General features: G+C 40.3%; 2 protein-coding genes across 6 annotated transcripts in view; both read right to left on the bottom strand.

The window, feature by feature from the left end:
• Window positions 1-4,200, bottom strand: part of zswim7 (zinc finger, SWIM-type containing 7) — a 22,469-nt gene extending 18,269 nt beyond the window's left edge. The window contains exons 1-2 of the mRNA XM_015385839.1: window positions 4,075-4,200; window positions 1,210-1,231 (exon numbers count right to left, since the gene is read on the bottom strand). Of these exons, the coding sequence (XP_015241325.1) occupies window positions 1,210-1,231; window positions 4,075-4,150 (98 nt within the window). The 5' untranslated portion in view covers window positions 4,151-4,200. The remainder of the gene's footprint in view (window positions 1-1,209; window positions 1,232-4,074) is intronic.
• Window positions 4,201-6,822: 2,622 nt separating this feature from the next.
• Window positions 6,823-25,398, bottom strand: part of ncor1 (nuclear receptor corepressor 1) — a 77,513-nt gene continuing 58,937 nt past the window's right edge. The window contains exons 24-46 of one of the 5 annotated variants that reach the window (XM_015385850.1): window positions 24,405-24,571; window positions 23,939-24,053; window positions 23,019-23,095; window positions 22,784-22,946; window positions 22,574-22,699; window positions 19,151-19,234; window positions 18,793-19,040; window positions 18,324-18,630; window positions 17,981-18,211; window positions 17,586-17,780; window positions 17,072-17,161; window positions 15,513-15,662; window positions 15,299-15,434; window positions 14,677-15,155; window positions 13,903-14,019; window positions 13,468-13,601; window positions 12,259-12,467; window positions 12,038-12,181; window positions 11,601-11,746; window positions 11,418-11,471; window positions 11,126-11,326; window positions 9,413-9,583; window positions 6,823-9,332 (exon numbers count right to left, since the gene is read on the bottom strand). In XM_015385850.1, coding sequence (XP_015241336.1) covers window positions 9,151-9,332; window positions 9,413-9,583; window positions 11,126-11,326; window positions 11,418-11,471; window positions 11,601-11,746; window positions 12,038-12,181; window positions 12,259-12,467; window positions 13,468-13,601; window positions 13,903-14,019; window positions 14,677-15,155; window positions 15,299-15,434; window positions 15,513-15,662; window positions 17,072-17,161; window positions 17,586-17,780; window positions 17,981-18,211; window positions 18,324-18,630; window positions 18,793-19,040; window positions 19,151-19,234; window positions 22,574-22,699; window positions 22,784-22,946; window positions 23,019-23,095; window positions 23,939-24,053; window positions 24,405-24,571 — 3,926 coding nt within the window. In that variant the 3' untranslated portion in view covers window positions 6,823-9,150. Of the gene's footprint in view, window positions 9,333-9,412; window positions 9,584-11,125; window positions 11,327-11,417; window positions 11,472-11,600; window positions 11,747-12,037; window positions 12,182-12,258; window positions 12,468-13,467; window positions 13,602-13,902; window positions 14,020-14,676; window positions 15,156-15,298; window positions 15,435-15,512; window positions 15,663-17,071; window positions 17,222-17,585; window positions 17,781-17,980; window positions 18,212-18,323; window positions 18,631-18,792; window positions 19,041-19,150; window positions 19,235-22,573; window positions 22,700-22,783; window positions 22,947-23,018; window positions 23,096-23,938; window positions 24,054-24,404; window positions 24,572-25,398 lie in introns of all 5 variants that reach the window. The other 4 variants (XM_015385848.1, XM_015385849.1, XM_015385853.1 and 1 more) reach the window with 4 other exon arrangements.

Here is a 25,398-nt window from a genome sequence, read left to right on the forward strand (position 1 = left end):
ATTTCTTGCCTAATATTCTGAAACAAAAATAAGATGAGCCAAGATTGCATCCTCCCCGTCTTTTAGCATCTGTTATTAGCTGTTAGCACTGTTCCAACAGCTATCATCCCTAAAATATTAGCCTTATTGTCCATTTAATAAAGAACATAGATCCTAATGGGAGTTCCTAAAGGTTGCTAACATGCTTCACAATAAACCAAGCCAAACGCTCAATAGGATGGAACAGATGTTTCCTACTTCCTGCCTGAAAGCAATGCTCTCGCTTGCTCTCTTGCAGCCAGAATGAACAACAGACATGCAGAAAAAAGGATTCCTATCTCTTTTCTCCTACTGAATGTGTTTTTATATATTCGTCCAATATCGAGAAAAGGCAACTTTCTTTTCCAGCTATAAAAACTTTTGTATGAAAATATGTTGGTGATGTTGACAGAATGAGGCGTTTACCGAATGGATCAGTGATTTTCCTGCGCAGATTATCCAATAGGGTTTCATTAGGTTGAAAAGAGGACGAACATAAGATTTTCCTGCCTTATGTTAAAATCTTTTTTTTTGCTCAAATTTTCATTTAAAAACAAATTTTTTTTTATTGTTTTAAGTTTGCAAGAAAATAAATAAATATGAGTCTGCAAACCTCCAGAGTAAAGAAATGAATAAATGCTATCAATAGAAAATGAAAAGAAGTAGGATGGGCATTGTGACTTTTTGAGAAACAGACAGCTGTATTGAACTAATATATTCATATTGCATCGGTTTATTTTAAAAAAAAGTCAAATATTTGCTGATGAATTTCAACAAACAGGGATTTTATCAGAGTGAGTCCATGAACTAGAAGTTTCCTGGTGAACAAACAGGATGTGACAGTGCCGCAGAGACAGAGAGCAGCCCTTCACTGACAGCAGGCCAGGAAACGTCTCCGTCATGACACACTGTCTCTGTCTCAACGTCACCTGGGGCAAACCAAGCAATAAAAATGCCTCATTTCTCCTACTTAGTGTGGTTTAGCACATGACATTGACTTGACTGAAATAGCATACACTCCCCTTTTTCGTCACGACTATGATCACACTGGATGACTGGTGCTAGTGGGAATCCCACAGAGGTCATTTACAAGCTTTTAAGAACCAACAGAAGTAAAAATGTTACTAAAGCTCATAAATAGCACCAAGTACAGGAACAAATGTATGAATTATCAGGAAAGTTGGTACTTACGCAATCAGAAGATCATCTGGAACTGCAAAAAGATAAAAAAAAAAGACCTGTTTTAAAATGTGACAAACTACTATTTTTTTAATGAGACATAAAACCAAGTAAAGTAACTGGGATATAAAAAACAAATGCAAATCCTCTGTGTGATGACTGTGTTTTATTTTGGAGCAGAGAGAAAACTGGTGGAAAATGCTCTGTATTCAGCAGCTGGACATTCTGCATTTGCAAAATCTACCTAAAATATCTAAATACTATGTAGTAAATAATATAATCTAGCTCAAGTTCAGGCAAAAAAATAACACATCAACTGATTTGTAAAAACAATTAATCGCATAAGTTTGATTTGGGCAACAGAGATGCTCGAAGACATCAGTTAGCACAATCAGTTGGTGCAAAGATCAGTCGGCTGAAATGAATTACAAAACATCTTCAAGGAGGCAGCTTGATTTGGAGGATAAGAAAGAAAAACTTGTTGTTGATCAGCTATGGATAAAACAAGCAAAGAGCAAATAGAATTGATCAACCTTCAGAAATCATAGCATAGGGTGAGTAACTAACCCATTTTCCCTTATTGCTACCAGTTTAAGAGTCCCAAAAGTCACATGATCATTTATAAAAAAAAAAACATTGCATTTTAAAGTTTTATAAATGTCTGCTTTATAAAACACCTTTTTTAAAACAAAGATTGCAGGACAATGTAAAACATCCAAATTTTACAGCCAGAGAATGATTTTAGCTTGAAACTGAAGGAGTTCCTTTATGTGTCAAAAGCAGGCGCAAGAAGATAGCTCTCTATAGTGTTAAAGATCGGCTCTGTGTTTGCACCCTGATGCTCTATCTCTCCGGTTCTTTAACATAGAAAGAGATCACTCAGGACAATCTCTTTAAATAACACTTCATAACTTATATGTATTAAATAACCAGGAGATATGACAACAGATTCTGAGAGAAATTGTGATCCTACTCAGATCAGAGATGTTGCTTAGAGCTTACAGAAGGCAGCCGTTTCCCTTTGGGCTCACCTCTCAGGAAGTGGCCCCCATTAACAGTTAAAAAGGCATTTTATATAATTCCAGTCTGCCACATCATCACAGCATTACATCATACACGTTAGCAGATAAGGACACATCCATGGATCCAGCCTTATTAAAATATTACACTTCGTTCTTAGCTGAAGGAAACCGCTCTTATTCTATTTCCATATCTTTGCCACGTACAGAATGAAGATTATAACTGTATATCCAAACAGAGGAACTGTCTTAATTAGATTAAAACATCAGTTCTGACACGCAACAGGCAGCCAATACCAAGGTGTAATAAACTCACACATCTTCAATGATAATTATCCTAACTTTAACCTTACCTGAAAAAAAGTTTTAGGTAGAGTGACATTTATGTCTTTCTTTTTTTAGCCTGATTGTCTCAAATTAAGGAACCGAAGTTCTAATTGACTACAGGAAGCGGTGATGGACTGTGGACAGTTGAAGCAAAATGGGATTCAGTGATGAATCATGGCTCTGCATTAGGAAAGAAGGAAAAGCTAGATTTCTTTGTGCAACAAAACAGAAGATAAGAAAAATTTGTAGATTTCAACATTTATAGATGACCAGCTGCTATACTAGAACATTCGTAATAGAGAAAAATATTTTCTGTCTGTTGAATGTGGGCCTCAAACATCAGAAACCACAGGATCGACTACAGGTGGTGCAACAAGGTGGCAACTATGATGCTTTTTTAAGGTTCATCAGAGTTTTTCTCAAGAATAAATGTCTCCACATTGTTTTTTTCCTGAGAAATATTTTGCAAGGCCAGATAGTTCAGCGACCGAAAACAGTTTTGCATCATATTTATCTGGGTTTTGTTTTAGCACAGCCGAGTAAACATGCTGTAATAGTTGGCTGAATGAGTTAGCACAACATGGCCTAATGATAACAATGTCTCAGAAATTCATAAAGACAGAGAAAAAAAACATTAGCAAAGATATTTTAGAAAAATAAAGCAATTTAAAGAAAAGTGAAATAGAATGATAAATTGATAAAATTATCAATTTGAAATCAAACAACGGTAAAAGCTTAGTAATTATTATTATTAATGGTCTCATATAAAGGTTATTGCTGACAAAGATTTCTTATGGGTTTTGTTTGATCTTTTCAAATTGCTAAGAAATATTCTGATTCAATTAATGAAAGAAAAATTACCCTAAAATGTTTACAATCACTGTTTCACACAGAGCCAGGTGGGTTTGGTAGAGCTTTTTTCCCACTCTGAAATAAAATCTTGAGTTAAATCTGTTTACTCCATTAATCTTTGTCACATAAAATGTTTATCTAAAACATGAAGTGTGAACTGTTGGAGGGAGAATTAAAGTAAAAATTAATTATTTTTTCACAGCTCTAATGTATAAAGCTGTCTACTGTGTACAACAAAACTGTTTAAAACGTAAAGACTGGACAGAAAACAACAACGTTTAACTTCTATATGAAAATATGCCACATGTAATAATTGTGGAAGATTTTATAGATTCCTGCCTGCTGAATTGATGTTATAATTATAGCCTTTTCAAACAAAAGCTAGAGCCCAACATATAACCCAATGCAATAGCGCCCCCTACTTGTGAGATATTAAACTACAATAAACCACACAGCTGTAATGAAGCTACATTTTTCCCACTTTTGGAATGAGGAAAACATACGTTTAATTATTCAAATGAAAAGTAAACCGTGTACAAAGGCAGTTGAAACTCAATACACAAAGAGTAAATCTGCCAAGAGAAAGACGGGAAGTTGGCATTTCTGCGTAAGAGTCGGTTTTCAGTAAACCAGCCTAGCTAGCGCTATCCCAGAATATCCTCTCATGCCCTTTTCTTACTTTGAGTCGTCTCTCGATAGACTTTCTGGATATCTCTGAAAAGCTGTTCTGCCACTGCAGGTAAGAAGGACCGCATTTTCACACATTGTTTTGTTTCTGGCTCTACCGCACTTCATCAGCCAATAAGCGACGAGCATAATATTACGACTTCCGGTGTTTTAGAGCTGTGATGCTTTCCTTTCAAAGTAAAAGTCGTTGCAGGTCTCCAGATAAAGTTCACTGTTTCCGTACATGTTGATTTAACCCTTTATAGGGCACTCAGTGAAATACTTTGAAAATCCTAATTTTAAGCCAATAGTGTTATGGGAATCCAGGACACCTTTTTACCTTTGTAACATTCAAAAATATGGATATTTTGATGGCAAAAATGTATTTCACCTTGCCCAAATATATTTTAAAACAATAACAAAAGTGCTTCTATAAGAAAATCACAATAAACACTCTAAGAGTGAAAGAAACAAATTTTATTTGATACAACCATTGGCGTAAATATCGGTAAGCAGGGACTGCAGTTGCTTACGGCCCCCTACCTATAAGGGGCCCCTTCACTGACACCTAGTAGGCCCCCATCGGAATTAGGCAGTTATCATTAGACGGTTGGTAAAAAATACGCTCATATATGTTTCAAACCGTAATAAATATCTTAAAAGAACTACGTATTTGAGTATTTTATTTTTTACACTAAGACTTGGAATTATGGGTAATCCAGAGGTGTTGTACTTCATATGGAGCCCACTCAGATACTGTTGCTTACGGGCCTATTGTTTTGTCGTTATGCCATTGGGTACAACATAACCTTAGAGGCATTAATGCTGATACTGGCACTTACATTTTGTAGTTTATAAACCTAAATATAATTATTAACTAGGCTTCTTAACTTTTTAATTAGCTTTTTACCCGCTTTTCTTGAATTGTTTCTTTCAACTTAATTTACAGTAGGCAATATATCATTCAAGCGCTCATCTAATTGGTCAAATGCAATTGATCAAAAACGGTAACTTGGCCTATAAAGGGTTAAAACTGTAACATGATAAGTTTTAATACTCATTGGTAACTCTTATTTTATTGAAAAAGCAAGATTATACAATTTTTTTTTTAAATAACAAACCTAAATTTTAACAAGATGCAATTAAACTGAACCATAAATACTCACCTTACTTTCTAGCAAATGTAACTGTTTAGTAAAGCTCAGTTCCTTTTTAACATGTTGCTGCAAAGGGTTCTTTCTAGTATTGGTAAGATGCTGTTGTCAAAAGTTAACGGTGTGTTTGCCTAAACCATGCACTCAGTTTTAATTGGATGATGTGCCTTGTAAAGAAATTAAGTTTATTCATAAATGTTATTTACTTAGAAAAAGGAAATGGATCAAAGAATTTGGAGATACCTGTTTATTTATGCCGCAGCCATTGTCTTTGTTGGTGTTATTTGATGACAATAGTGTAAAAGCCATAGGTATAGTCCAGGTAATAAAACCTTTTTAAAATATAGAAAATAATCTGTGTGCAACTGTTGAAATTGGGAAAATTACCAGAGTGGTCAATAAAATCTCAACTCAGCAGATAGTTCAAGACAGTTCAATGATTTCCCCTAAAGGAATGTTTTTCTTGAAATTCAGAGTTTATTCATAAAAAATCAGAAGAAAGGACGAACAATTCGCTTTAAATAATGTATGTCAAATGAAATGTGGGAAATCAATCTCAAAATTGATTTATTTACCAATGCAATAAGAATCTTTTTGGTTCAAAGATTTTATGAAAATTTTTCATTTTCTCACCTTTAGCCATAGTTTGTGATGCATTTGCTTTTCTGTTGACCTCTACCAGATTTCGTGGGGTAAATACGGTGAAATTCTTCAGTAAAAAAATTTAAGCAGATATTAAAATTGATCCCTAATATTCTATCAAGTTTTAATCTAAGAATAAACATTTTTCTCTTTTAGTTATCTGTTCTGGACAATTCACATAAGGCAAGGTTCTCCTGGCTCCTGCCAGGGTTCTGAATTCATAGTTCATTTTCAATCATATTTAAAAATCTTAAAACAAGGTATAATAAAAATTGCTCTACTACTGATTTCCCCCATATTACACGATTCCTAATGAGCTTTAGCAATTTTCTAGCATGTTGTTTATACATTCTGTGCTCATGTCAGTCTGTTCTGTATGTAACTGAAGTGTGAGTTGTTAGGGGGAAAATGCAGCATAAATGGTTTCATATATTTTTAAAATCTCTAGTAGCCTTTATTTTAATTAATATTAAAGTAGGTAGACAGGAAAGATCAACAGGCCATGATTTGAAATAGCGGTGGCCAAGTCGAAGACCAAAGCCTCTGTACCTCACAGTTTTTCTTTACATTTTTCCAAATGTTCTATTAATATTTACAATAATTTTAAATCAATATTTTACTTGGTGTTTGTAGACATATATTGTTTTTTTTTTTAAACAAAGCCAGTGTACCATTCCTGAGCTGTATCCTATGGTTAAAAAAATAAAATAAAATCTTATTAGGTTAGAAAGGGGTGATAATGGTGTGGTGTAGGCATTAAACAGACCTGGTAAAAGCTGTCAGAAGATTTCCTAAGCAGCTTCTTGATGGAGGCATTTTGAAAACCATCACCTTTAGCAAACTCAGTAATTAAGGTTTCATTCTAACAGCTCCATAATTGATATGTTAAAATATCAGCTATAGCTCTCTTCCTTTGTGCAACTGTGCGAAACAAAAAAAGTGTTTAATAGAAGAAATGTGAAATGCAAAAATAAATTGCATACTGGTGGTCAGCCTGTTTATTCTGATAGACTGACATGCGTTATTACATATTCATTATACTGCAATCCATGACTTATTTAATAATGCAATAACTTGTCAGTAAAGATCCAAGTGACAGTTGCAAGAACACCTCAGCGACCAAGCATGATGACAGTGTGCAGTCAAAGATAAAATTCAAAGCAATCAATGAAAAGATGGCACATCTGTAAACCTACAGATCCGTCAGTGGTGGAGAACTGATCCACTTTATTCAATTGGTCTGAACTGTTGGATTAGCCTACTAAGAGACATTGTGCGATACAAATATTGCATTTTAACATCATAGGACACAAGGGGTTTCAAGTCTCACTTTGCAAAAATGATTCACCACGGTGTACTATTTAAAAGTTTTAAAAAAATAAACCAAAGACGCTCCAAATCATTTTCTTTTTTCGGCTTCATGTCGGATTTAAGATTCAAGTTTGTAAACTTTTTTCTTTTTTCTATCGCGGCGTCTGTAAACACAAAACATCCCTAAAAAAAAAAAAAAATAACAGGATGAGAAACAAAAAACAACAACAAAATAAATGTTTTTTTTGTTATTAAAATTAAAGGAGAGAATATCAAGTTTCAAGGTTGAATTTCCCAACTAAGCAAAGTGAAAAGCCAGAATACGGTGTTATACGGGGAAACCTTTGTGAAGTGAGCTACTGCTGTTTATGATGCTGATCAAACAGGAGTCGTCTCATAAGCTGTTGACAGACACAACGAAAGCAGATATTAAATTACAGAGATTCTGAATCACTGCGACAGCAAACTCTTAGACATTTGACGGTACCATGCACTTAAAACAGTAACTGATGCAGGTGTTAACACCAAAATATATTATGTACCAGCAGTCAAAGAAAGAGGAAGATCAGCTGCAAGGTTTTGATTGAGTGGTGGGGAGAAGTTAAAGCACATCTTAGTATAAATCCTGGGCTGGAGGTTGATTAAGTTACACAGCAGGTAGTATGCTTTCTGTTGTCCAAAGCCACAAAGCAAACAAAAAAAGTGCAACAATGGTGCAGAGCATTCTTTACGTTTGGTTAGATTCTGCGTTTTGTGTAACGAAAAGACATTTTTACACAGCTCAGATTGTTACAGACAGGACACAAAAAAAAGAGGGACTAGAGAAACTAATCCAAATACAACCAACGCATATCTCTGAGAAAAAAAAAAAAAAGTTTTTAAAGCTGCCTTCTCTCTTAACTCACAAGGCGTGGTGAAAATCATCCCTCAGGAAAGAAAAGAAAAAACAAAACGAAATCACATTTCAACAACGTGGGTTTTTTTTTTTTTTTAAGCAAGATCTATTTTGGACAGCTTGGAAAGTTAAACTGCAGTAATGTAACACGCTGTGTTGTCTGCTCTATTGAAATAAAGAAAATAAAAACAAGAAAAATAAAAACCACATTGGCTCACTTTCATCATTCAGACAGGGTCCAGGAGTAGTCATAACCATATCGTCTCCAGCAAGCTTATTTCAGACTCTTCACCGTTCTGCTATGACACCAGTGTTCTCAGCTTGTTGTGATGTCGTTTCTCTGTCACAACGGGGTGAGAAGATCCCTCCGCTGTCTGTTTATTGTACGGTCCGTGCATCAGCGCTGCTGCGGGGTTTTTGTCTGCACCTTTCAGGCCGGGGCGGCGCCAGAGGGTGATGTTTTAACCACAGGTCCGGTCTCTATTAGCGAAGCAAGGGTAAAGAAAGATTTCAGCAGGTGATATTGTTCATGTGGGAGGCCGCGGGCCGGTTGGGCCGGGGTTTTAGGAGAGCAGCTGTGTTATTAAAAGATTACACCACAGCTCTTCCAATTTAAAGTGGATCGATTTAAAAGCGACGTCGAAATAAGAAACAATCGAGTTAAGAAAAACACTGCAAAAAGGTCACTATTTACAAATGTTCTCGACAGGGTATATCTTTACAGAATCAGACAAAATTCAGAAATAGCTTCTTATGCTTCTTTTTACACATGAAAGAACTTCTTCAGCTTGACTGCGCCGTTCGTCGTCCCCTTTCCGACTATGTGAACTTCTCCAACAGACTTGGTTAGAGCTCCCGGAGCAAAATCCAACTCTTGCTCCGGAGAGCCCTGCCTGTTGCTTGCTGCTCCGAGCTAACAGCCAGGCGGCGCTGTAGCACCAAAACCAAAAAAAATAAAAACATGACGCCACCCTATCCGCTCCTCACTCGCAAAAAGAGTGAGGTTAGTTCTGGGAGAGGGGTGTGGGCAGAGCCGCCTGAGTGTGGGCAGTTCCCCTGGTATCTGGGCTTTCAGCCAGGTTCTGGTTCAGTCGTCACTGTCAGACAGGGTCTCGTACTGCTCTGACAGCAGAGGCTGCCACACTCTCTGCTGCCCGCCTGCTGGGGGCTGCTGCTGCTGCTGGCTCTGTATGGAGGGCGAGGCCATGGACGTGGGTGGTGTGTTCATCATCCGCATGGTCAGCGGGCTGTAATGAAACTGCATCGGACCTTTAGTGAAGAAGAGAGAAGAAGAATGAAAAACTATCACGGTCTTTTTTTCACAGGGGTCCAGTGAACGAGCAGCTCACCGGTGGACGAGGGCCGTTCGTCCCAGGTCCACTGAGGCTGGGTCTGTCTGTGATAATCCCCCTCAGAATGGACGGAGGACACTGACGAGGGACGCTCCCCTCCAGGGTAGGCCTGACCCAGGTTAGGTGACTTGGATTTCCGACTGTTTGCTTTGCTCTGCTTCTGTTTCCCTGTGGAGTCACACCAGCAGCCATTTACAAATCAGAGACAGAGGGGTGGGGGAATTATTATTAAAGATGTTAAAAACAAATCCTTAAATGCAGCTCTGTTTCCACAGCTGTAGGACAACACGCACAAAAATCACTTTTTAGGTTGTTACCGAGGACCTTTTATTGACTGCAACTAATTCTTAAATCTACTATGACGTCAGCCTAAACCGAATCAACACATTGTGTATCAATATCTGTTTTTACTGCTCGTAATCGGCGACTGCATTTAAATACTTTATATTATTGGTGTATTATTATCTCCACTAATAATCAGATGCATTTTCATTAGCAAATAACTTTACATAAGGCTAGTCACCCACTTATGAAGCGCCATGACAGTCCGCCATCTTTAAAGTACAGACGCCTGCGAGGGATAAAATAGTGCGAACCTGTGGAATAACAACACGTTTCCTCCGGCTGGAAGTTCAGGGTGACTGGGATGTGGTAAAGATCATTATGAGACGCTAACCAAACAATTAAGTCTGAACTACTGCAGCACAAAGCTGGACCGTGCAAATGCAGCAGCAGCAGCACAAAAAAACGGTCTCACCATCTCCAAGCTAGCGGAAAAGAAAACTTAAGACAATGAAAACAAAGCCATAACAGAAAAAAAGAAGTTAAACTTCGGGCCAGCCTTCTCCAGGTAGGAGCTAATGAAGGTGAAAGATTTTAAAAGGGAAGCTGAAGTTACCGTGTTACTTCTTGACAAGTAAATTAACTGTACTGCCTCAATTAGCATAAAACTAAGTTTTTCCATTCAGTTTAATTAGACAGTGTAACTCGTTACCATGGAAATCATAACAATAGATGCTGTAAACATATACCAATCCTGCTGGGACCGAATTGTAGGTTTCAGTTTATTGAAGGTCACATTTTATTTTTAGTTTATTTTTGTCACACTAGCTACCAGCTTTCACAGATTTTGCTTTACTTCAGATCACATGGTTACATCTACGTTGTTGAGGCTCTCTGACACACAGTGGCTACTGTTGCCGCAATACGTGTTAGAAGCAGCAACCTGCTAGGGTTTAGTGTTTGAGTGAAATATCCTTATTTCACTGCTACATGACAGTAATTTTTAAATATCACTTTAATCCTAAACATAATCCATAGCCCCAACCAAACAACTTAGCACTGAAAAAAATACTTTTTACTAGTAAAATGTGATGTTCTCGCTCATCTGTAAGTTCACTCACACAGAAACCCTTCCCTGAATAATAAAAAGACAAAACATTAATAAAGATTATTTAGAAAACATTATTTCTTAACCAGGAAGACATTTTTAATCATAAATTTGACCATTATCGTTTTTTTCTGCCCACTTTGTCATCTTTAAGAATTCATAAATTTTAAATAAATGTGCTTAGATTAAAAGTTGGATTTACACGCTTTCCTTGGGATATTAAGTCTCAATAAGGCGGCATACTTTGATTTTAATATTTCACATAGTAAATGTGGCCACATCTGAACTCAGGGTCTTAGTTTCTCTTGTGTTGGACCTACCCATACTGGGAGACGCGCTGGACTCCTGTCGGCTGTCGCTGCCTGTGCTGGACGCGTTGCCCGTGACAACGGCTCCTCCTCCTCCCTGATGCTCCTCCTGCCCCCCCTCCAAGCTGCCCATCAAAGCCTTGCGGATAATGTCCTCCAGGCCCAGGTTGCTGGCCGGGTCATTAAAAGACTGACTTCTCGGGTTGATGCTGCCTGCAGTTTACAAACAACATATCAGCAGTAAGAGAAGAAACTGCAATGAAAGGTTAAGTATCTCATCTTTGGCCATTTTTTTTGTGCCTACCGGAGGTGGTAACAGCAGGTAGATTGAAAATCTCTGTGCCAGGCTGAGCATTTCCTGCAATGCGATGAAAAAGTGTTTAGGGACAAATGGAAAAGAAGAGCGGATAGTATGAGATGTGCTCTAAGTGAGAAGAGTTGGAGGGAAAAATGAGGTTAAAGAAAAGTTAAGAGCAGACCCACTTACCAGCTTCAGAATCCCCAACACCAGAGGTGGAGTTTAACTTCCGAAAGATTTCCTGCTTTTTGGATTTCACCATCGGTGAGGTGCTCTCCAGCTTGGTGAAGAAAGAAGGCAGGTAGCTGGCGCTTCCGGGGGACCGCGAGTCACTCCTTGGAGAGCACAGAGGACAGACAGAGAGCAGCTGAGGCAGCAGGCCTTTCTGACGACACAGTTTCAGCTACAGGTGGAGGAAACCATCCTACAGGAAATCTACTTTACAAGTTGGTGCCATCAAATGTATAAAGATTGATTATTTAAATCTAAGCTTCAGTTAACACAATGATTTTTAAGAAAATTTCTGATTTTGTCCAGAATCAGCCAGGATCTCTAAAAGTTTTCTCATTTGTGTTTAAAATGAAGGCTATAAATGTCTTGCTAGAGGCGGCCTTTAAACTGCATACCTGATCTCAGAGCTGTCCGTGTCTCGCCTCTGGGATGGAGGCCCTCCAGCCTCCTGTTTGTCCATGCCCTGGTACCCCTGCGGAGGAGAAATGGGTTCGTAGTTCTCCATCTGCCTGCCTCCTCGCTCTGGAGACTTACCGGGCCTGAAGGAAAAAAAATAATTTAAGCCATATTTGAGGAGTATAAATGTCTCCTGTATTTTACTTTAATAATGGAATACCTGGCCCTCGACTTATCCGAGGCGTTTTCTGGAGAAACCCTGCTGGAGGGTCTCTGGTGGTGCGGAGCCTGGTTCTCAGGACTGTAGCGGCTGGGGGCTTTGACCCGACTTGAAGACGACACCGGTGGGATGGAGCTCTGGAATGTGGAGGGAGCTGAAGAGGAGACTGGGGGGTCTTGATTCCTGGCAAAGTCTTGGGTAATTATATGCTGTGTTCCAGAGACAGACAAAAAACAAAACAGGTTAGAATTAGGGGTAAAACTGGGAAAACGAATAAATAATCTGTTTGATTTCCATCTTTACAGACTATTTTCTTTAACATTTTGGTTGAATTCAACTCTAAAAAGTTCTGATAAGTTTAAAACTGTCAGCTTGTGCATTTCTATTATTTTTCATTACTGTGATCGAGGAGTGAAAGGAGGTGCTGCCTCACTTCCTTTACGTATAGCTACCAGTTTAAGACTGATGTCACAGGAATGAACCAGGTGAGCAGAGGGACAGAAAAGCAGTTTAGGTCTGCTTTAGGTTTGGCATTGGTTGAAGTTCAGTATGTTTCAATGTCTAATGTAATGGTAACACTCAGAGTTATTTTGTTACCATCAATCAGCTGAAAATATAAATATGACCCATTTACCAACATTCAGACTATTTTTTAGGGCCTGCACCTATTGATTATTGTAGGACTCCATTAATCTATTGATATGTTTTCCAATTAGTCTAAAAGGAGATATTTTAGTAAATGTATAAATAAATATTTGGTATATTGAAAAAAGAACATTATTTTGCATTCCAAATTAACTACAAATGGCAAAACATGTTAAAAAATCGGTACATGTACATAATATACACTATATATACATTTAATTGTATATATTTTAAGTTAATAAAGGTTTCTAGTTTATATTTGCAGATTTTTGTCTTATTTACTGCCGTTATTTTTCAGCAAATGGCCTATTTACAGTCATTGTACCTTTATTCTAGGCAACGATCTCATTACCAAATTATTTAAGTATTTTAATTGGACATGTTTGTCTGGTAAAGTACCTTGAGAAGACATTTTAAATGTAAATAAAAAGATATAAAACCTTTATGCTAAGTGGAAACAAAACTTTTGACTTTAAATTTACCCCAAAAATAAAGCTAAAATCTTTCATACATTTCAATATCTTCATTATATTTTCTTGTGCTAAAAATAATTTAATCTCTTACCGAAATGTGGTCAGCCAAGGTCATGACTCTGTGTGTTTTGGGGACCTGTGAGTAGCCGTCTGCCTGGGAGGAGGGGGGCTGCGGGGGCTCTACAGGCTGCCGGTATCGGCCCATCTCGTAGGTCCGCATGCCAACTGCAAGGTCGAACAGGGACACGAACGTCTCATTAAACTCATGACGTTGAAGTGAGAGGTGATGAACTGCAAAGTTCATGCTTCAGGCTATAAGTAGCTGCTCTACATTTGCTGGGAGGCGGCTCAAATAACACGGTGCAGACTGCTGACCGAGCAGTCCGACATCAGGATGCCCGGTCTTTAGCAGTCTGCTTGTGAGCTCTATAACTTTCCCAGCTGATTATCCCACACAGCTGGTGGAGACATGTTTTATGATCAAATTTTTTATGATCAAATTAAAAACAGTTTTTTGTCTTCCCACCTGCTGCTTGCTGTTGTGCGTCTTCCGCTTTGTCTTGCTGGGGCTGAACTGGAGAGCTAGCAGGACTTATGACCTCAATGGCTCCTCCAGCAGTGTTATCATACCGATTCGATGACACTGCAATAGAAAGTACAAACACAAGGGTAAAGTTTCACATATAAAGATAAAAGGAAGGGAGCCTAGTCACTTCTACTTCTAATTAAATTATGGCACCTTGTCAGCTAACTGAGTTACTGTTAATCACTTCACCTTGTTTCCTTTTATTTGTTAGTAAAATAGCAGCTTTTCTTTATTTACTGCAACAAGACCTGAGGTACAGCATAGCCTATGCACAACATGAGAAAACAAGTAATGAAGCGAAGAAACCTCAAGCGGAGGAATAAATAAAGAGAACTCTGAGATTATATATAAAAAATGCAAACAAATATCAAACACCAAGAAGGATAACTGACATGAATCCAATACGAATGCTGGTGTTCATTTAAAGCTGGAGCTACAGCTTTACCAGTTGACAAACATGTGAGTAAGTTGGCCAGCAGATGGCGATGGCGCACAGCAAAGTTTATGCCTGCCAATTCCACATTTTCAGGTTCAGAAAGGACAAAGTAAACACTGTCAGAGCAAAAGTCTGTCTTTAAGGTTTTTGCTTTCAAATGAAGTTAAGGTTTTTGCTGGTTTTTAATAGACGTATGTGACCAGGCTCCTTCAGAGGAGTTCATATCTGTTCTTCAGATGCTGATTCACCGTTTAAATTTAAATTTCAGAGACACTCACGGCTGCTGGAAGAGTCGGAGCTCTGGGAGCCTCGTTCCCTTGACTCTTTGTCCGAGGCTATCTGCCGTGTGATGATGACATCGATAAAGTTGGCGGCTGTGATAGTCGTCTTTCCGTGAGTCCGAAGCTCCTCTTCAATGCGGGACTTTGTCTGAGGACCTTTCTCCTTACCCCCCGCCCCAGGGCTCTCGGCGTAAGCAGGATGGGGCTTTCCTCCGGGCAGAGACATGGTGTTATAGGGAGAGTGCAGGGATCGCCTTTCTGCTTCCTGCTGCTGCTGTTCAGAGTGGGTTGGCCCCCGCCGCGAAGCAGGGGAGGGAGACATGTTGTCATCCCGCTCATGTTTGCTCTCCTTAACCTTGCTTACGTCCATCTGAGGAGCGGAGGCCGCAGCGTCCACGAGTGCGGCCAGGGCATCAGCCGCAGTGCTGAAGCGTGAGCTGCTTGGTGACGCTGATGTTGCCACAGGCGGATGGGGTCTAAAGGCAAATGAGAGTATTTTTCCAGCGGTTCATTAAAGATGCTTCCACTTCAGGAAAAAGCTTTAAAAGAAAACTCATGAAAAATTGACAGGTTTAAAGTGAGTTCATGATGGAGCTGGTAAGATCTGTTCTGAACCTACATTAGAGAGGTGATGACACTCTTCCCCTGGAAGATGCTTGGCCGCTGCTGAACGACGACTTCCTGAGTCCTGAGGGATGGAGAGGGGGAATGCAGATAACCTCGACTCCCCGGCCGGCCCGGCTGCTCCGGGGCACCTTAATAAAGCGGAAAGATGAACTTTGCAGCTTTCCTCCAGAGATGACAAACAGAGCCACGGCTGGACGACGGCTCACCTCCACGCATGTATTCATTGGTGCGGTCCCTTTCCCGCTCTCGTTCTCTCATGTCCTGTTCCCTCTCCCTCTGTTGCTTTTCCAGGTCCTTCTCCTGTTGCTCTCTCACCCGCTCTCTCTCTGCGCTAGCAGCAAGGTGGGCTTGGTGGCCTGAAGAAAACAGGGACAACATAGACACAAAACTTCAAACTTCATACCAACATGACCTCTAACTCCTTGGATATTGTTACTTATGATGAGCTTGGCCAATAAAACAAAACAGTGAAAAAAGAGAAGGGTGTGGATTTTTCCGACCAACACTACGCTGTTAAACAGGGTACCATCTGAATACTGCATTTTTGCACCATATATATTCATTGCACTGCGCTGTACGTCCAAATAAATGCCTTTTTCCCACCAAGTCTCTCTTACACTGTTTATATTTGATCACTGCTGCACTTTATGAATGAAAATGTTCTTTTTCACCGCTAAGCTGCTGCTCATTTGCTGTCGGAAAGCTATATAAACAAAATTACCTTTTGTATACACTGTGTATACAAAACGACAATGAAAGTTGTCAAAGTCTGAATATGTCATCATTTCTCTTTTTCCTGATATCCCTAAATAAAATGTTGGATTATGTTCAACAGCAACATGGAGGCTGGGAGGAAGAGGGAAGCTTAATACGGAGAGATCCTGGATGAGATTCAACCTCCAGCAGGAGTACGACTGTCCATATATAGCCACATTCAAAATGGAATAGCTCTGATCAAGCTAATGTTAAAATGGCCTAGTCAAAGTACAGATCTAAATCTATTCATGAGTCTCAGGCATTATCTAAAAGCAGATTTTTACAGATGCTCCCCATCCAACCCTGAGGCTGAGCTATTCTTCAAAGAGGACTGGATGAACTTTTTCAGATGTGCAAAGGTGAGTGAAACATCCCACAAGAGACCTGCAGCTTTAACTGCACCAACAGGTGGGTCCAGAAAATGAATACAAAACACAACACAATCTAAGATGCCGTTTTAAAAGAAAGAAGTTAAAGAAAAATCCTGTATCAGTTTCCTTCAGCATCATCAATAGTTCCAACTGTGTGATGCTTTGGAAATATAGGAAACCGCTGCACTCAGAGCTGCACCCCAACCGCAGCAGAAAGATGAGCGCTCCTGCATTGTTATAGTTTAGAAAAACACAGTTGCTGCACACATGCATGCAGTGAGAGAGAAATCTGCAAATTTGGACACATGCAAAAGATTATGACTCTTTCCAGACAGTTAGGTATTTTTTGCAAATCTGCTGCTGATGCCCTTTAAAGCAGTAATGAGTTAGAAAGCCAGTATTCAGACTTAAAAGTTAAGAAATTAAACAAATGCAGGCAGAAATCTTAAAACTGTGAAACCAGAACTAGAGTGTAATTTCATTTCTTCCTGAACCGTTTAGACAGAAACTTCTTCATATGAATCCGTTCCCAGTGTGACCCCTGAGCTTTCTGAGCAGATGAGACTCGCCCTGAGTGTTTGTGGCAGTAGAAACAAGGGAAGACAGGGTGTAGGTTTGGGATAGGGAGGGGTCCTCACCTGGCGATATGGAGGTTGGGTTGAAAGCCCTAGGAGGGAAAGGGGGCTGAGCTCCAGAGAAGTAGGCGCTGCGTTCCAAAGTGGGAGTACCTGTTCCCCCAGGGTGAGGCAACAGGATAGTTGGAGGCATCTGGTTTAGATCAATATTCCCTTTTTACAGACAGAAGCAAAGGGCCAACGGTGAACAACAAGAACCGATCCATCAATTTCTGAAACTATGTAAACACTGAGCTGTCACCCATCACCTTCATCCCAAATACACTTTGATTAGAAAGCAACAGGGCTGCACGGAGCGGAATAGAGGCAACCACTCAGCAAATGGAGATTTTTTGAGTTCTACGTCCGATTCAATGAAAGAGTAAGAAGCCAAATGAGTTGCAGCCCCGATTGAATGAGCAAATCAGCTGAATTAGGACACTTATAAAGGTCATTTGCTTCTGGGCGTCTGCAAAAGGTAGCCACTACTTCACAAGCACACAGTTTGCATACTACTAGAGTCTGCCGGTAAACGTACCTCGAGGGGTATACGGGATGGCAACAGTTTGTTCCCGTGGCGACAGTCCTCTGGCCATGTCAGGCCGAGGGATGACTTGCATCTGCTGCGAGGTGATATAATCATTGAAGATGGTCTGCCGCGTGTTTTCCACAGTGTACAGCGGGTAGTTGTGGTAGCCTGTCGGTGAGGGCTGCCTGGAGAACATGAACGCTGCTGCAGAAGAACAAAAACGGAACAATGAATATGAAGAGAAGGCTCCATCGCTGACGTAAATCGCTGAAAGAGATCCGGTATACCTGATGACTATGAATTACACCACCTGATCTGCTTTCATCAGTTTGCTCACATTTAAAGACCTGCTTTTTTATTTATAGCTGAAGTGGAAAAAAGTATCAAATCATTAAACACCGTACCAGGATCCAGCCCTCTGTGGCGGAAGGCCAGCGTAGGGTCCAGGTGTGGGGGCAGGTGGGTTTGATACACCTCTCCAGGAACCACAGGCCGGTGGTGGGGGTCAAAAGGGCTGTGGGAGGCGACAGGGTCGCCCACTGACACGGGGGACTTGGATGGGATGCTGTCCCTCTGCGTCGGGGTCATGGCGCTCTTTCTGTCATGCCCAGCAGATTTGGAAGAGCTCATGCCCCCTTCATGGAGAAACAGACTCGATGAGTTGATAGAACGATCTAACACCATATCCTCGCAGAGAAAGCACCAAATTAACAATCCGTTGCACCATTTAACGATGACAGAACTTACCTTCAGAGGTCCGGACCAGCAGAGGGGATCCTCTGGAAACAGGGTTGGTGCTGTAGTTGACGGGGGTCCGTCGAGCGCTGTTGTCTTCATACATACTGGGGCTGTGCTGGGATTTGCTGGCCTCCTGGTGGGTGGAGCGCAGGACGGACGCAGTGCTGTTGACCACAGAATGCCGCACCGCCTTGCTCTCCTCGTACTTGGCTCGCTCCATGGCCTCCAGCTGAGGCATGCTGTGGGGAAGCTTGCTGGGGCTGGTGATCAGGGACTTGACATTGTGTTTAATGGTGGGTTGGCTCATGGAGTAATTCTGCTGAGGAGAGGACACAGCGTTAAAGAGAACAAACCCAACGATAAGAAATGTGCTGGTTCATTGCGTTACAGCCGCATCTCAATAAATCAGAATATCATCAGAGTTTTTTTACATTTCAATGGATTTGATTTGTAAACTGACTTAATGTTTTCCACAAACCTGAGAGCTGGTGCCCTCTATCACCCTCCTGTCTGGCAGTTCAGGAGTTTTGCACAAGTCCTGTCCAGGTTGGTCCTGTCTGGGGATTTCGTGAATGGAGCGTCCCCTCTCTTTGATCGTGTTGACTCCTTCGTACGGCTTGCCTTTGCCAATAACCTCTTCAAACGTCCGGATAGGTGGGCTTTCTGTTTTTATCCGCTTGTATTTCACAGCATCCTCATAAACGTCAGCAGTAGTTCTCGGCGTCCCTGAAAAAAGGTTTTTAAAAAATAAGAAAAAAAAACCACCAAAAACTTCAGCCTTGATTCATTCCTGATGCAAGAAACTTCAAATGTTTGCCAGATTTACGGCTCTCCACCTTGCATTATGGATCCAGGGATCAGAGGTCTTTCCTTGGAGTCTCCATGATGCCCTTCTCTTGGTAGAGCTCTGCTAATCAAGCCTGTGAACAAAGAATTACTCATTAAAAATTAGAAAATACATTTATAGTACTCTCAGATGCTCCTAAACTAGCAGCCTTAAGCCCCAAGTTACTTCATTAGGATACTATGTGAAGCAGCTAGGGCAAAATTGCAAAGTAAAAGTAAAATGAAACAGCTTTAAATATTTCTTTACAAATAATCTGAATAGTGCGGAGTAAATCTCTAAACAGCCTCCAAGCTGCTGCTTTGCAGAACCACCTTCCACTCTAGTTGCAGCCTGTGGACTTTATTCACCAACTTTGGTTTTCTAGAGACTAAAATTCTTCATAATTCCTCTTTGTGAAAATAACAAACAGACTTGTGGGAAAAATGTTAAGATCTTTTATATTTTATAATCATTCCAAGACCAGGCGTAATCTAGATGGAAATTCACGGAGGGCTTTGATATTCAACAAGAGGATGTTATCGGATGTGTAGAAAAGGAGAAGACCAGGCATCCTTACATCTAGGGCTGGGCGATAAACCGGATTTTGTATCGTTACCGTGATTCACTACGATAACCGGCGACAATATCCCCATGTCGGAAAAATAATAAAATTAATTCTGCCGTTTTTTTTCCCGTGTCCAAGGATGGCTGGTATTTCCTTTCCCTTTAAGACGCGGGAGCATGTGTGTTATCACGTGACTCCGCCGATCCAGTCAGAAGCGTAAACAAAGAGAAATGGCGGATGAGCCCATTAAAGAAGCGTGTAACACAGCTGTAAATGAAACTACATCATTTAATCCTGTGTAGCCGAGTGAGAGCAGAGATGAAGCTGAGTGCGCAGAGAAGTGAAGAGCGCATTGTCAGAGTTGAGCGAGCGGCAGACCAGTTTTGAGCCAGGGTGTGCGAATTTAAACGATGCACATTGTTCTCACTGCACGGCAAGTTCAGTAGCACCAAAATTACGCCATAGATGTTGAACAAAATCATGAAATGCAAGGTTTGTCTGAAAACTGTAAGGAGTACCCAAAGAAACACATCCAACCTCCACCCCTACAGCACAACCACGCTGTTGAGTTCTAAGATGTGCAAAAGGCTCCATTAGCTTTGCGCAACAACATTTGCAAAAGAGGTAACATTTTTCTCCTGTTCAATGAGACACTGTTAAATGTTTAAAGCTGAATGGGTGCAAGACTTTAATAGTTAAAAGAAACTAATATGTAATGTGCTTTATTCAATATAAAAAATAATTTATATTTATCAAGGTAAAACTTTTCAATTTATCGTGATATTGATTTGAGGTCATATCGCCCAGCCCTGCTTAGATCATGTGGGGCTGCTTTGGAAGATGTGGTCAGGAGCCTGAAAGGGGAGTGGAGAGCAAGTAAAATGGATAAATTCTGTATTAGTGAAACCTGGTTTCCACCTCGGCTCCTGGCTTCTGCTTTGGTTATTTGCCCTGTTTCTCCCCATCATCTCTGACCAGCTATGTTCATGAAAAGAAGCAACCACTGCCGTATTTTCCTGTGGGGATCATCACAATATGAACGACTAGTTTTCCTGTTTTTTTTTTTTCAGTATTTTATTGTCATTATGCTGTCACAAGTAAAGAGCAACAAAATGAACTCTCAGCATTTAACCCATTCCCCCCTTTGGGAGCAGTGGGCTGCCATTATGCTGCACCCGGGGAGCAGTGTCGGGGTAAAGAGTCCCCATGAACTCCAACATGAACTCACTCAGGGTTTTAGTCGACCCCTTGTTTCTTGTTTTTAGTCACTTAAAAACATCTAATTTTTATAACCCTTTGAGTTAAATTTTTTAATCTCTTCACTTAGTGAGTATTTTAACATATATTTCATATCTTCGCTTCATCTTTAAAGTCGTAGAGAAGTGGCTGTTCCAACCGTTGCATTTTCGAATTCTCCCGAGTGGTGACCGAGTCAGACTAATAACAGACCAAAACATTTTCTTTTTTTTTTTTTTTTCTTAAACTAAGATAAACGCGAAATTTTTATTTTTTTTTTTGTATAATTGCTGCTCTGTCAGCTAAAAACATGTTTAAAAGTCTCTATACACCAGTTAAATATTGATGGATTACTAAATTAGATGCTGATTAATTGTGATTAATAACAATTAATCTGACTGTTTCAGTGCTAAACCCATCACTCTATGATCACCATGGTTTACCGTTATGGTGAAGTTTTATATGATTTAAAGTCCAAGGGAAACGGCCATTCCAACCGTTCTCCCGAATTCTCCAGAGTGGTGCACGACTTTACACCAGTGAATAAAGTGAATGTGATTGGTCGTTTATCAAGGGGTCGAGATTATTGTGGCGGGAGGTTCGCAAGCATGCTTGGTTGTGGCCGGTGTCTCAGAAGCATTTTGCTAACCAGTTAGCAACTTAGTGCTAGTAGGTTCCCAATGGGAAATTCCATTGGGACCAAGAACTATTAAATTGGTGACTTAGCAACGACACTGTCAAGGAACGCTATGGACAGAGGAAACACAGAGTTTTGTGTCGAATGTCGTGGATGAGTCTCCTCCGTCATACATTTTTTATTTAGAGGAGGAAAGCAGGGACGAAGTTGTTATGGAAGAAGACGCCAGGGCAGCAGAAGCTTGTTTTGGTGTATAAGGCTTACAGCCGTACATGTTTGAGCCCTTGCCTCATAACGCTGCCAGTTCTGTTAGCTCTACGCCTGCTGAAGACACAGACGTCCATCCCTGTGAACACTGTGATGTAGCTCAATGGTTAAGTAAATAATGATTCTTATTTCTTATTTCAACCGTTGCGTATATTAGCTGCAAAATATGAATCAAAATCCTATGACCGAAAAAATTAGATTAACAGATGACCGTTGATATATGATTGGCCGAATTTAGGTGTACAAGCTGACGTATGACTAACTGGCCTGCATAAGATAACGGGGGAAAAAACAACAGATTTTAAGAAAGGATTTTTTTTTTTTTTATATAGTAATTTTCTAAATTATGGGACAATATCGTCTGATAAAGAGTACATTTACATACATGTTTGAGCCAGAATGCTTAGACATTTAAATATGACTTCCCTACGACTTTAAATATTTGTTCTACTTTTGCTTTGGTGAGGTTTCTGATCTATCTATCTGAGCTGTGGATGTCTGATGTCCATCCTGTTGGTTGGACTAGTTTTTTTTTTAGTGGCCTAACATTAATGGACCTGATAACCACACTGATAAGAAATTTATTTACAAAGAAAATGTAATAAACATAGATAGCTTTCCTTCAACTTTGCTTTTATGCAGTACCACGTTAACCCTTCACATAAAAGCCCCAAAACGCATTCCAGTTAAATGTGAAAATGTGTTTGATAAAAGGATTATTGCAGTACCCTCAAATGGAGCCCCCTCTCTGCCATGATGTGCTCTTCCTATAGGTCCCTCCATCATGTCATGGGTGCGTTTCAGCTCATGACCCGTTCTGGGGCTTCTTGTGTTTTCCCTGGGGTTCTTTATACCTATTGGACACGAAAACATCAGGCCTCAAAGCGTGGTAAAGAAATACAGCTATCATGTATTTAAACGATAACAAAGTGACGTACCATCGTAGGAGAGGATGTGGCCACTTTTTCCTTCATAAATGACTTTAGCCAGCTGCTCTCCCCTGGCCTTATCTGGGCTGCCCAGGTCCTCTGTAACCAGCTTTGTGATTGTGCCTTTCAGGAGGTCAGCAGCTATGCTAGGCTGGGACAGGGCCGGAGTGCCCTGTTTCATTGGAGAGCAAAACAATGTTAGGTGAATAGAAACAAAAACAAAATTTTTAAAGTAGTTTATTACCTGAGTGATGGATCCTCTGAAAGCAAGGCCCTCGCCAACCTTTGCTGGGTTGCCTCTGCTGTCCTGGATGGAGGAACCTGCAGAACCAGGCAAAGGAGAAGAGTTACGTTAAAACACTATTTCTGATAATAGATGTAACTAAGTGCTTAACTAACAAAAGCCCTTTTACTATCTTGTCAGTGCTGAGTTCTTGTTTGTTCTTTTTCAAAGTTTTTTTATGCTTTTTCACAGTTTATATAACCATGAGAACAACATTAGCTGGGTCATGCTGGCTGGTACCACAGGAAAATGTTAAATATGGCATCAGATTTATGATACAGGGATATCTGAAATGTTTGCCCATATAGGCTAAACTGGATCAATCTGAACTTTTTGAAACCTCATCTAGGAATCACTGATCCAATTCTACCTAACATCAAAGTTGTCTTTAGAGACTAAAATGATTAATGTGTGTACATTCGAGAGTAGATGGAAAAACAAGGTGTGATTAAGTTATGGACCTTTTAGAAAAATGTTATCTTCCTCCACAGTTAAAATAAAAATATTTTCCACATTAAAACAGTGTTTTTAATTCTTATCCAGACAATAAAATAATATAAAAAGTATTTTAACTTTTCTTGGACTTTTTAGGACATGCGCACTGGTTAATGTTCTTGATGTAATCCCAGATTAAAATGTTTTTCCCACAGACTGCTGGAGAGGAAATGCCACAGATTTGAAATATAACAACAGTAAGCTTATACTGCAGCTTCCAAATCAGCCCCAAAGCCAAAAAGTGCATAGTGATCCTTATTCTCTTCAGAACTAAAAACCATCTTCTCTTCTGGTCTCTGTCTGATGAGGCACGCTTCTGTTTTTATACTAACTTGGGCTTTAATGCTGATATTTTTGGGTAATCATGTGATGATCTTTGGACCTACCGGGCTTGTTGGGATCCATCTGCCGAGGCAGCCCCAGAGAGATGGAGCCCACAGAGCTCTTAGTCCCCTCTGGCCCATAGATGGCATGCGAGGGCAAATATGTGCCAGGAGTTCCCTGGAAAAGAAAGCGGACAAAGAGTTCATCTCATGTTCAGGTCACAGCGGTTATGAGAACAATAAAGTGGTGTCAAGTGATACCGATAATCTTTATGGTGTCAACACCATCTCACATGGTTAAAAAAAAAAAAAAACTAACCAAGAACACTCATTTAATGAGAATATTGTATAAGTGCGGTATCAATTACAGCCCTAACCCTAGAAAGAAGAAATGCATGAATAAAATGAGATTTTAAAGGGAGGAGTGTGTCATACTGAAGTAAACAAACAGCTTTAACTGTATTTAAACTGCCCACGTGAAGTCTGTTACAGCACTGCGGCTCCACAGAGAGAGAGCTGAGGGCCTTACCTGGGAGATGGAGCCTCCGTGGATGAAGGAGGGCTTGTCTGTGGGCTTGTTGGTTGGAATGAGCGGAGGAGGAGAGGGAATGTTAGGAGGCCGACTGTGTCTGTTGAACGGCAGACGGACCCCGTCGTTCATGCTCTGGACCAGCTGGTTGGAGGCGGGGTGAAGGACTGGAGACAAAGAAAGACAAAAACAGGAAACTCAACAACTAGTTAGAGATTATTTTGGGTTTTTACTCATCTCTTATTGCAGTGTTGTATAATCCTCTTGGCGGATATTAAAGTGTTCCTCCGTTCTTGAAAATATGAATATGTTAAAGTGTGCAATGAAATCATTGCAGATGAAACTATATCTAACAAAAGAAAGATTTATTGCGTCTACAATGGAAATCACTTAAGCCTTTCTTAACGTCTTTTGCTCCTTTTCCAATAAAGCCTGCAGGATCAAATATTCAGAGTCATTCTGATAGCACTCTCGAGCGGTGAGGTAAGCCTCCAAGTTTAATGGCCTCTCTTCAGACAGAAGTAACTGGCCTGTGCTCCCTGTCTGATTTAATGCACCCTGGGAAAGCAGAGCAGACAAAACAGTTCATAACAAACCACAGATACACGGCCACTCAGACTGAGCAGCCTCTCTGCAGGGAGAGAACCTCGTGTTCTGCACTCGGCAAAATAAAAAATGCAAACTGCGTGGAGATTTCTACCAGCGGCCGCAGATGGCACGATGTCGGCTCCAAAAGGAAACTAATAAGAAGTTTTATAAAGCCCTGCAGCAGTGAGGATGTCTGTCAGAAGTTCAGTATTAGAAAGAGAAATGTAGAAATGAACACAGCTAACCCAATGGCTCCGACTTACTGCTCTGTTCCCACTGCTTTATAAGGAACTATACTAACAATTTGCAGTTGCCTGTGTGCCATTCATTGGTAGCCTGACATAGTCCTACTCAATTCTAGTCAGAATATGAGTCTGATACTGCTCCATAGAGCTGTGATTATGGG

The sequence above is a fragment of the Cyprinodon variegatus genome, unplaced genomic scaffold, assembly GCF_000732505.1.
Source record: "Cyprinodon variegatus isolate N-32 unplaced genomic scaffold, C_variegatus-1.0 Scaffold350, whole genome shotgun sequence".
NCBI classification, from domain to species: Eukaryota; Metazoa; Chordata; class Actinopteri; order Cyprinodontiformes; family Cyprinodontidae; genus Cyprinodon; species Cyprinodon variegatus.